At 35.8% G+C, this 12321-nt stretch overlaps 1 protein-coding gene across 1 annotated transcript; it reads right to left on the bottom strand.

Annotated features, from left to right (window-relative positions):
- Positions 1-968: 968 nt before the first annotated feature.
- Positions 969-3930, bottom strand: LOC126620014 (DNA-binding protein S1FA). Its single transcript, XM_050288470.1, has 2 exons — positions 3764-3930; positions 969-1467 (listed from the first exon to the last, which is right to left on the bottom strand). Exons 1-2 carry the CDS (start codon positions 3797-3799, stop codon positions 1273-1275), a joined length of 231 nt encoding a protein of 76 aa, XP_050144427.1. The 5' UTR covers positions 3800-3930; the 3' UTR covers positions 969-1272.
- Between the last annotated feature and the right edge of the window lie 8391 nt (positions 3931-12321).

The raw sequence follows: 12321 nt of genomic DNA, 5'->3' as shown, positions 1-12321 counted from the left end.
CACATTCACTTCAACATGGTTTGTGGGGAGTGAGATTGAACACTTACTTTTAGTCTAAGTTTATTTTTAAATTTTTGTTCTAAGTAAAGTTAGTTATTGTTATGAATAAAGTAATAATTGTCTCATCTAAGGCTTTGCCTAGTAACCGGGCCAATCTTGCCTAACCAGCAGTAATTCTCACATCAAACGGTAGAGTTTTGACATGGGGCAGAGTGGTTAGTTGGTTTCGTAACCTTTTCAGCTCGAGTTAATAAGTCCTTAGGGGTGTTCTACACCTAGTGCCCTAAAGCCCTTGTGGTTTGAGAGTCATTGACCTAAAGCTCGCTACATGGGTTGGTTCGAAAGCTTAAGTGAACTTACATTGCATAACCACTACTGTTACTTAAAGAAAAAAGAAGAAGAAAAACAATATATATATATATATATATCAAGTTATTATGTGTGTGAAGTGTTAAATAAAGAGGACGAAAGGTAGGGGTTTCAGTCGAGTCTCCTTGGCTATGTTGGTTCACTTTACATCAAGCGAAGTTCATGAATTCTTTTCTAATTGATTCTAAATGGTTTAGACTATGTAGTGGGATTAGCAGAAACTTTTGAAAATATGTTCTGATTTTTAACATTTTCTATGGATTGCAACTTTAAAGGTGGAATTTTTTGTCAGTAAGAGTCATTGCTTGGGCTTAAAAATCAAAGGGAAGCGAGGATTATGCTATTGCCAAAGCCGTACTCCACAGAAGAGATGAAAGAGGTAAAAGTCGTTGCCACTATCTAATATAGGTGAACTGCATCATTGTGCGTGTCACAAACTGTGTCAATTTTGTTTATCTAATAATTCAGAACTAGCATAGTAAAATGGTCATGCGGTGTTACATCCTATTGTACAACCAAACATTTGGTTGTTTCTTCCAGTGTCCCGGTTAATAGAAACAAACCATAAAAAGGTCGTACCCAGTGCACAAGGCTCCCGCTTTGGTAACGGAATTCTTTCCAAGTTCTAACTATTCCTTCAACAAAGTTAAGGCTCAGTACAAAAGGGAAATTAAAAAGATAAAACTGTGTTTTAGTAACAGCATTCTCTCTCCCTGGTCTCCATGATGATACCGGGTTCACTTCACTTCCCAAAGTTGCAACTAAATTTCAATCCCCTCGAGTATTAACGTAAATAAAGAAAAACCTTCTGAATCCTAAACACATAAGGTGCTTGGAAAAACATCTGAACACAACGCTTTACGACGTGACGGAGAGCTGCAAAAGAAATCAAGTCTTTCATATTTACTCTCCTGGAGCAGAGACGCCTTGCTTCAGCCTCTCCTTTTTCAGCTTCTTCTTAGACACTGGCTTCTTCTTCTTCGGGGGAAGAGTTCTCTGAGCGTACACGTAAAGCGCGTAGTTTCCTACCAGGAAAATCATCAGCAGCCCAACAACAACAATCAACACTATCATTCCAGGGTTCAACCCTTTTGCATCCTGCAAAATCACCACTGTAAATTAGATTTCCAAGCAGACACAGACACACAAATGGACAAGGTTAAGGGAAAATGTAGAGCACTGCTGGAATCACCACTCAACAACAATCCCTAACTATCACACTAATTAATGTTCTTCATTCAACTGGATATTTAGACCCGCTTCCTATGTGAGAATACCTATAGAAGATGCAACGGCATCCAAGTTCCAGAACTATGTCCAATTGAATCGAATTGTTTCCCTATTTTTAAAGAGTTTTTCTATTTAACCACCACACCAAATTTTGACACCTTAATTTCCAATTTTGCCCTATTTCAAATTCGACGCCCACTACAGATATACAGAGGATGTTGGGAACACTCCCAGCATCGTACTTGCTTTTGATTTTGTTTGACACTCATTTTGGAGTAAATCCATCAGTTAATTTTCTAAGGGTGTAAATCCATCACATAGTTTCTGGTCCTTTCTACATAAATTTCTGAGCCAAAAACATCTAATATGAGAGAATATGTTGGAAAAACACATCTGTACATAAAAAAAGATTACAATAAGTGATAATATCGTTGGTGTGGCAGCAATTGGGAGAGAGTGCTGGTCGGTGTCTGGGGTGTGGTGGGTTTTCTCTAGGTTTTTCCCTTCTCTTTATCAGCTGTTGTGGGTTGTGTTGTATTAGTAAGGGTATTGGAAATTATGCTGTCAAAAAATTTCGGGGTGAACTAAGACAGACTGTGGAGTTTAAATAGAAAAACACAATTTTAAATTGGGTGCATCCCACTCCCAGCACATAATGAAAATATGGTTTTGGGAATTGAATTTGTGGCAGCAGCCAATAGGGTTTATCATTTTTATCGTTTCATTCCTAACAGAATGCGAGAGACTACTTTTTGATTTACCAGAAGCAGAAGATAAATTAGTAGCAGGTTATCAAACCAAGCACTCAGGTACAAACATGACTTATTTTATTTCTATATGAGAACTAGTGAAAATCCCACTGGCTTAGTCCTGCTATTCCTTCAAATAAATAAAAACAAAGCAATGTTTAGAAAACTAGACAGTGAAATATAACAATGTAAAGACACAGGCTAATGACCATAATCTATCAGTTAGGACCCCGTATTTTTGTAAGGAACTCTATCTTCCTCACAAATCCTCTTTAAATGCACTATTATATTATGCCTACAAACAAATTGAAAATGATTTCCAGGGACAAATTACAAGTGCGAATTTTATTTCACAGTTTCTTCACTAATAAACAAAATCCAAATTAGGACAGAGCTTGTGTAAAGAAGGACAAAATGAGATTCAATCCCAATAGTCTTAAGACTTAAACTACGAGTCATCAATTGGAAGAATCATTGACAAGCATGCACACATGCACCCAACCACCTAGAAACTTTGCTGTGAAATAGAAAGTGACTCATAAAGGCCATGAAACATTAAAGGGCCATGGTAGAAACCCACTAGTCAAATAGACCGGTGACAGCCGTGAGACTCAAACTCATGGTTTGAGTTCAAATGGAGACCAATACCACCAAACCCATTCACTGGGTGGTTAGCCAAATATAAGTATGACAGATCGACAATAGACCTATTACATTTTCATCAATGGACAAAAAACCCGTTTCTATACGAATCGAAATATATACTCATGCACATCATTTCCACGTAATTACATGCATCTCAAGCTAAACAGACTAGCATCATTCACTAAGAAAAGCCAACATTTTACAATCATTCAACTTGAAAAACCAACATAATTATGCAGAAAAACCACCCGTGAGGATAACAATTCTGGGTAAAAGTTCCTTGTCATCTGAATCTCTTATCATGCATTGAACTCGCAGATACATACAAGAGCGTGAGAACATAAATGCATCAACAAGGAAATCAATCAATCAATAAATTAACATAACTCCAACAAAATTAAGGTGGCATTTGATTTGGCAGTTCTTAATTTACACCTAACACAAAAAATCCAATAAATACAGGCTTGTTTCTTAATTCAGATTCAATCATGGAAAATGTCCAAGATCTGGGTTTCATCCCAGTTTTGGAATACCAATTTTCAGATCACGAAAATCTTTCATCAAGAAATGTAACTCTGTCTAATCAACCAACACACAAGTCCCAGACATTTAATATGCCACTAAATTGAAGCATGCATGCATAAGTTTCGCTTAGCAGGACCTCAAAACAGCTGAAAAAACGAGACATCTAAATCCCAATTCCAGAAATACAAAATCCAAGATGGCTGATTAAATTGCAGGAGATAATTGGCGTTTCTGAGAAATCATACCGAAGGAGGGACCTTGTCCTCGAACTGGTCAGCCATGGCCGTCCTGCCGCTCTGAGCCTGAGAGACTTTGAGAGATCCGGCTCACCGTATCAACTGTGAACCATAGAGGGAAAGAGGGGTTCCGGAAGAAGTAAATACGAAAGGTGAGATCTGATAAGGTATGTAATTGGAAAGATGAGGTGTTGGACCAATCAGCTACGGCCAGTTGGATTGACTTGTCCATGTGATTGCTAATTTGCGTTCCAGCATAATGTCATGTCAAACACAATATATCAAAAAATATTTTTATTTTTTTAGCCAACAATATTAACAACGCTAAGAGAATGTGAGATAGATGACGTTGTCAATTAAAAATAAAATTTAAATCTTTTAATTTTTAATAGATATGCCAAATATTTATTTTATTATATATTGAGCTACATAATTACATTATCTATTAAAAATTATTAAAATTGATTTTAGTTTTGTTTTTCTATTGGTTGTCAATAGGATTCATGCGTTAAAATTTTGAATTATATTTAACTTCTTCTTTGTTTATTGCAAAAAAAATTAAAAAAATAAGAAACATCTGAATGTTTTGTATTGAATTTTGGGGTTAAATGGGCTTGGAATTGACGATCGGCCATCAATTTTTGAGCTTTTATTGAAGATGGGCCATCAGTTACTTGGGCTTTTATTGATTTGTTAAAAAAGGCTTATAAATTCTCCCCCCGAGTATTTGATTAGTGATCTTCAAGATAAGGCGCTTATTTTTTTTTGTTTTAGTTCCTTAAGTTTCAATATATATGTAAAAGTCGAGAATCACACCAATTCCTGACAAGTAAAGCATGTCGTTACTACTGAACCTTACTTCCACTCCAAAACCTTGCAGATCCAAACCCATTGAATTTGCTTCGACAATTGATTAAAGGTTTGACTCGAATACTTACACAAGGCGCTTAGTAATCCTATGCCCTTTTTTTTTTCTTTTTTTTTCTTTTTTTTTCTCATAAAGGGGCTTAGGATTAAAGGAAAACTAATGAAAAAGGTTTGAAAATTTTGAGTTTTAATGATAAGAACAAAATAAATGATAAAGTGAATAGTACTATGATTGACTTTTTAGTGTAAAAATGTGGTTTTTCGTTAAAGTAAACAGTACTATGAGATTTTTGTTAAAGTTCCCTAGGATTAAAGGTTTGACTCGAATACTTACACAAAGTTTTGGTGAACAAATATCAGAAAATTGGATTTTTTTAATTTTCTTTTATGGATTAGTGAACAAATTAAATTAATGGGAAAACTAATGAAAATGACTTGAAAACTTTGAGTTTAAACGAAAATGATAAAATAAAAGGTAAAGTGAATGATACCAAAGATTGACTTTTTAATGTAAAAATATAGTTTTTCATTAAAGTGAACAGTATCAGAAGCTTTTCGTTAAAGTTCCCTTAATTAATGGGTATTTATAGGGTTTTGGTGTTGGATTTGATTTGGATTAATTAATATTATTTTGATCATTGGATAAATTTAGTCGTAGGATCCTTATTACTTTTAAAATTGATTAAATTGAATTTGAGCCGTGTGATTGAAAAGAGATGTAACTAGACGTGCCACTTTGGAAGAACCCACAGGACGCGACAACCATTAGACGCTAACAGCGCTAATTCAGGCCATAAAAAGTTGGTTTCTATGCGATTGCCGCAGACAATCTGTCTACCTATTACATACTGGTTTGGTACTAATGTGCTTTTATAAAAAGTGAGTATATAAAAAAAAAAAACTAAGCTCAAAAAGGTGTTTGGTAAACACTTAAAAACAGCTTATTTTCATAGTTTTGAGTGAAAACGTGAAGCAGCAAAAATGAGTTTTGAAAAAAAATTGAAAATGCGAAGCAGTAAAAATGAGTTTTGAAAAAAAATTTGAAAACGTGAAGCAGCATAAATGTTGGATTATATGTTGAATGTTGGAGTATGATTTTTTGTTAAACATTGGATTATATGTTTAAGATAAAGTTTATAAATATTTTTCTTTTAAAAATAAAGTATATTTAGTAATTCACCTTTATTTGTTAAGAAAATTAAATTAATGGCAAATCTAGTATTATACAATTTTTGGTCATTTCACACAGTCACAGCTGTTATACCAAACACTATAATACTGCTTCTTTTTTTCCAAAAGAATTTTTACAAAAAAATTTACCAAACACTCTGTTACTTTATTTCACAACTATTTATTCTCACAACACAATATAAACAGTTTTTTTCTTCAAACTACACCAATACCAAACTAGCCTACATCTATTGCCCTGCTTCGGTTGGTCTTCACGTGGTGCATCTGTTGAGTTGGGGCCATTGGCCCACTTGATACCTTATCCATCCCGTGGGATAGCTAACCCAAAGTCTCCTCCCAAAACCCAAAATCCCAAAATTTCCACCCCATAATACATTTCTTAGAGAAGTTTTGGGCCCAAATTTTGGGTTTTTTTTTTTGTTTCCCCCCCTCCCCTTGGAGGCCCTTGGAGATAGCTTGAACAATCTCAACAATTCACACATAATGTATGTATAAGCATCAAAACAATCTCAACAATTCACACATATTGTATGTATAAGCATCAAAAGTGATTACACGAAATCAAACATCTTTGACTTGAAAATAGAGAAAGATCTGTAAATAGAGTAAAACACACAATAGTTCGTTATTTTCACATTTATTGAAAAATAAGAAGTTTATAACACATTATATGTACCACTCACCTCGAAATCCAGAACCTCGACAAAACAAGCCCACTAACAATCACAACACATCTCTAACCTAAATTGGAAAAGGATCCTCGCCGGATCCCTTTTCTAGGGATCCTAGGGATCCCATGATCTCATTCGTTCATCGTATATCGTGCGGTCATTTTTCGTTAAGTATTATTTATATTTAATTTTAAAATTTAAATTTTGAAATGATTTCTGACCGCACAATATACGATGAACGAGTGACGGGATCCCTAGGAAAAGATCCGGCGAGGATCCTTTCCCACCTAAGCTCTCTATCTTTTATCTATATCTCTAATAATTAATTAAACACTCTTTGTTAACCAAAAGAGGGTGAAAAGACTACTTAGTCTTCTATCACACAAAAAAAAATGATGGGCAATAATGTAATTTCACATGTTCAAATTTTACTATTTTTTATTGAAGCCTCACCTACAAGTAATGTACCTCCAATATTTAAAATAAAAAAACCAAAAACAAAAACCTGCCACTCCCCCCACGTTCTCTCTCTCTCCCTCTCCTTCTCATTTTCTAAAAAAATATGTTCATACACACAAAGTGTATAGGTAAATGCTAGTATAGATATAATATAAGAATGTGTGTGTGTATTCCCACGTTAATTGCAACATTTGCATGCTGTATACAATTGAACTCTACTACTATTTATAGTGCCAAAAGCCGGCAAACTGAGTTGTTCTCATTGGGTACATATATGGCCTCAACTTGCATAGTATGTTAGATTTTTCAGTGTGATCGGCATACGAGATGATACATCACGTGTTATTATACAACTGATGGGATATGTGTGTTAAAAAGTTAATCACTTCAAAAATAAATTTTCCCACAATTTACCTAACAACACGTGATATATCACCCGCATTTCTGTCACAATTAAAAATTTCTCGCATGGTATAAATCGCTCAATTAATCAAGACCTCATGCTAAATATATGGACCACGTCAGCCCGCATGTAATATTTATGCCACATCAACTCATAGATTCACCATCTCTTGATTTTTAGGTTATTGGTTGGCCGCCTCCTTCTACGCACCATTCCACGCCAACCTTCTAGGGTTTATTAGTCATCATGCCAGTTGTTCATAGCCTCCCATGGTCATCTCTATGGAGTGCTAGACTTTCTATCTTCTTCCAAGCTTTTCCACCTTAACCCTTTATAGCCAACAATCCTTACCCATATACCAAAATGAAAATGACGCACGGATATTAAATAAATACATCGAATGAAATATAGAAATACACCAGCAAAAAACACACTCTGAAAATACAGGAAAACAAATACATAAAAGCAAATGAATTTCAACACAGTTAACCTCCACAGCAAAGAAAAAACCAAATTTAAAGAAAAGATTTATCTAGAAACACCAAATGCGGAAAAAATAAGCTTAAAAAGGAGAACCACAAACTATATAGCTAAAGTAGAATCACACAGAAACACAACAACACAATAGACAGAAAAAATTAACAATGTCATTTCCCGAAAATAAAAAGGCAACCAAATCATACACCCACAAATACCATTTAATTATATCTAACATTTTCAAATGTTTCAATAAAGTGTCTGATTTGCGAAAGGACTTCAGTGCTTGCAAGTTAAAATTCTTAAATTTTGATATATACCACTGTGATTGTCTCTAATTTCTATAATAATCAGTCAAAACCAAATTGGGTACATGACTTAAGAACACACCCAAGGTCAATACACTGTTGTAACACGTTGTAACCATCAACGTATGTATACAGATAAACACATCTGGGAAAAAAACCAAAAAATAAAACAAAAAAATCAGTAAAAAAGCATACTTTGAAAATATAGAAAATAAATACATAAAAGCAAATGAGTTCCAACACACTCAACCTCTACAGCAGAGGAAAAACCAAATTCATAGAAAAGGTTCATCTAAGAACAGAAAATGTGGAAAAATAAACCAACACAGAAAACAAAAACCATTATTTTACAAAGAGTAGGCGCTATCTAATTTTTAGCAGTCATAGAAGCCACATCAAAGTACATGCACCGAGAGACTACACATTCGTTGTTTCTCTTGTTAAACAACAACCAACAACATGCATAATTTAAAAATAAAATAAAATACGGACGGATCTCTAACATGAGGCACACAGACATAAATTAGAATCAACCGGTATTAACACGGAGGTATTAAAAAACACAGCATCATAAAAAATCGTAATCAAATCAGCGAACAACAAACAAACCACTGATCTGGTTTTGCTCAGACTCTTGTTATTTAACGTGGTGTATTTCTAGGTTTTAGCCAAAAATCATCTTTGATGGGCTGAAAACACTAAAGCTTTTCCAAATCTCCGTAAGAGTGGAACCTCATATAACAACATTGCAGCCCTAGCCATTCAATGCTTGTAGTATCACCTAAACTCTTTATTTCATTGTGATTAATTTGAACAAACATTTATCATATTGTTGTCAATGAATTTGGTAATCAATTGTCTACTAACATATTAAGCGTAAGAAAGCCTTCTCTTTCATTCTTTATTTATTATACTCTATTTCCTCTACTCTAATCTAAACACTAGATTCATCCAAGAATAGAAAATAAGTAAAAATAAGGGGAAGAAAGAGAAAGAAAAATGACATACCTGAAGCACAACCAGCATGAAAACGCCAACACAACAGTTGGGAAAAACGAACAACAACGTTTGCTAAAAACACAAAACACAACCAATCATACACCCATAATCACAACCACAACACACAAACGAAAAAACACAAAGCACTGTTTGTTAAAAATAAAATTAGAATAAAATCACACAGTCACACTCAAAATCCCAACACAGAGAGAAAACCCTAGCATTCTATAAGCTTCACCCCCAGAAAAAATCCAAAGGAAACAGTTAACTCTAAGGGTGCGTTTGTTTGCCCTCACTAAGTATCATTGGACTGGATTTGACTAACACTTAGTCCAGTCTCGTGTTTGGTACTGGAAATGACTAGTTTTAATGAGATTAAGTGGGGCTCACAGGGACTAACGACCTTGCTAGGAGGTCTTAGCAAGAACCCCCAAAATGCTTCGGACTACTAAGACCGTCTCTTGCGTTCGCCTTCAACTGGGTTTGATGGAAACAAATCCAAGAAATCCAAGTCCATCTCGAATTTCTTCACTAAAAATTGCCATCATCTCTATATGCTCAAAGTTGGAATGACAGAGACTTCGAAGACGGTCTTGCAGCCCCACAAGAAATCCAAGCGTTCAAACCCCAAGACACCGCCATCTCTCATTCCTCTAACTCCACAAACCCCGACTCCTCACCGGTTACCTCGCTGGGCCTTTGAGAATTGCAAAAACCCCAAATCTGGGAATTGCAAAAATACCAAATCTGGAAATTGAAAAACACCCAAAGAGAAGGGCAAGAGGTGGAAAGGGAAAGAGAAAGGTTTGACTAAACTTGAAATTGGAAGAAGAAAAAGGAAAGGAGAGAGAGAGAGGAAAGAGATGCAGAGCAGAGTTCAGTTCAACGGAAACGATGTAATACATGAGAAATGAAAGGAAAGATAGATAGAGTGGAGGGAGAGAATGAGTGAGAAAAAAATTTGTAGATTAATAATAGTAAAATATTAGTAAATATGAATTAAAAATTATATTTAAATGAAAAAAATAGTCCGTGACTTAGTCCAACACTGCACCAAACGTTTCTGTCACGCCCCGATCTCAAGATACGTCCGAAATCAACACGTGACGATAGACTATAGGGGGATGCCAGGAAATACAAACTGGAATATTGAACTTAAAATAACAATAATCACGTATGTTTAAGGAAAAGTATATGGGTAACCTAACCCTCCAAGCTCTCAGAACTCTATTTGCTACCCCAAAGCTCCTCGTATCTAATAATACTTGCACAATCGCCCCTACACCATCGGAATGGTGCACTGGGCAAACAACAACCCGGATAAGTGGCGAAGCTCGTGTAAGTGATAATAATGCAACGTATGTGATAATATTAAAAACCATCCATCAATCACAGTGTATAAACGTCAAATATAAAATCATATTTTATGAAATCATAATCAAGTCACTGAAAATCTTGAAGGAGTCACCCAGACATCCAACAGCTCGTCTGAAACAAAGCACAAAAGCTCACAACCATAAACTCATACAACATAATGAAAAGTAGGGCTAGAGTGACACAGTTCGGCTGAAGCTTACATCACTAAAGCTATCTCAATCGAACTCAATCCGAAGAATCAACAAAGTAATTAATTGGGTTCCGAACCACTTAACGGAACCATAATACCAATCGGGATTCCGGACCACTCAACAGAATCCAACCAAGATACGATTTCGGACCACTCAACGAAATCGTGGAGTAGAAGGGATTCCGGACCTCTTAACGAAATCTGAGTGGATACGATTCCGGACCACTCAATGGAATCGCTAAGTACAATGGATATCAGACTACTCAATGAAATCCAAGATGGATACGATTCCGGACCACTCAACGGAACCGCAGAACACAAGGAATTCTGGACCTCTCAATGAAATCCAGATGGAGCAGGGAACCAGACCACTCAACGGAATCCTAGCGGAAACCCAGTTTCAGATCACTCAACGGAACCGAGCGGAAAGCCAACAACCATAATGTACAACAACTCAAGGAAACGAAACAAGGCACAAGTTACTTAATTTACAAAAGCTCAATGAAGTGAAACAAGGCACAAATACTAAATTTAGAGTGAATCAACGAAGCGGGAAATGAAACAACATCGAAGCAACAAATCCCCATCACAATGGGTGTACAGTCCACTACTAGCCCTCACATTTTATCACAACATGTCAATCATACAAGTCAAACCATATCGATGGCTAAGTATTAAAAATAACAATTCAATAGAAAACATATTTATAAAACCAAGTCATATCCACACAGGATAACAATTACGAAAACAGGGTAATCACCAATATCACATAGATTAAAGTCACTCATTTGGAGTCCGCGCTAACGCACCCTAGCACAAGAATTGAGATGTCACGCACTATCATCGCCTACTTAAAGTCCAAATGGTGGCCGAAAAATGGTCTGGAAGGTCACGGGTTCGCCGAAAATTGGGCAAACTTTAAATCGTTAAAATTTTCTCATTTCTCAACCAAATCACACGATCCAACCATGAACATTCATCAACACATCATGAGGAATCCGATTATGGTGCTTAGAGGTCTCACCTTGGTCAGAATATATGGGAAATTGACTTGCAAAGTGATGACTCAAATGGAGGTTCTTGATTTGTTTGATCCCGAGGTAAACTCAAGTATCCAACACATGAAACAGGTTCTTGGGATGATGGTGAACACAGTGAGGGTGTTTGCAAGGTCCAATTTGCTGGAAAAAAAATGGTGGTGGGTGATGGCGTGTCTAGGTGAAGAAGAGTGAATGAGAGGGAGAGTAGCAGGAGAAAGAAGAAGAAGAGGAAAGAAGAATCCAGAAAAATAGGGACCAATCTGTGGGTCCCATGTGGAAGACAACAAATTTCACGTGTTCAATTGTTAATTTACCAAAATGCCCTCGACATTTAAAGGTTCGTAGAATCTTCGTTATAACTCCAAATTACATTCTGTTTGTGCCCACGCGTTCGTCTCGACGATTACTATCCAAATATATAAAGATAAGTGGAAACATACGTAGGGATCAAATACGCTGTAAATATAAAAGCGTCAAAACTAAGAATACGAAATACGAAATACGTGATTTAAAACAGTGAAATCCAGGAATGGGATTTCACAGCTTCACTAAGTCAGTCCAGCTTAGTCTAGTCTAAGCCAGTCC

This window comes from Malus sylvestris, chromosome 4, assembly GCF_916048215.2.
Source record: "Malus sylvestris chromosome 4, drMalSylv7.2, whole genome shotgun sequence".
NCBI lineage: Eukaryota > Viridiplantae > Streptophyta > Magnoliopsida > Rosales > Rosaceae > Malus > Malus sylvestris.
Note: the sequence above shows the minus strand (reverse complement) of the source record. Positions and strands in the feature narration are given on the sequence as shown.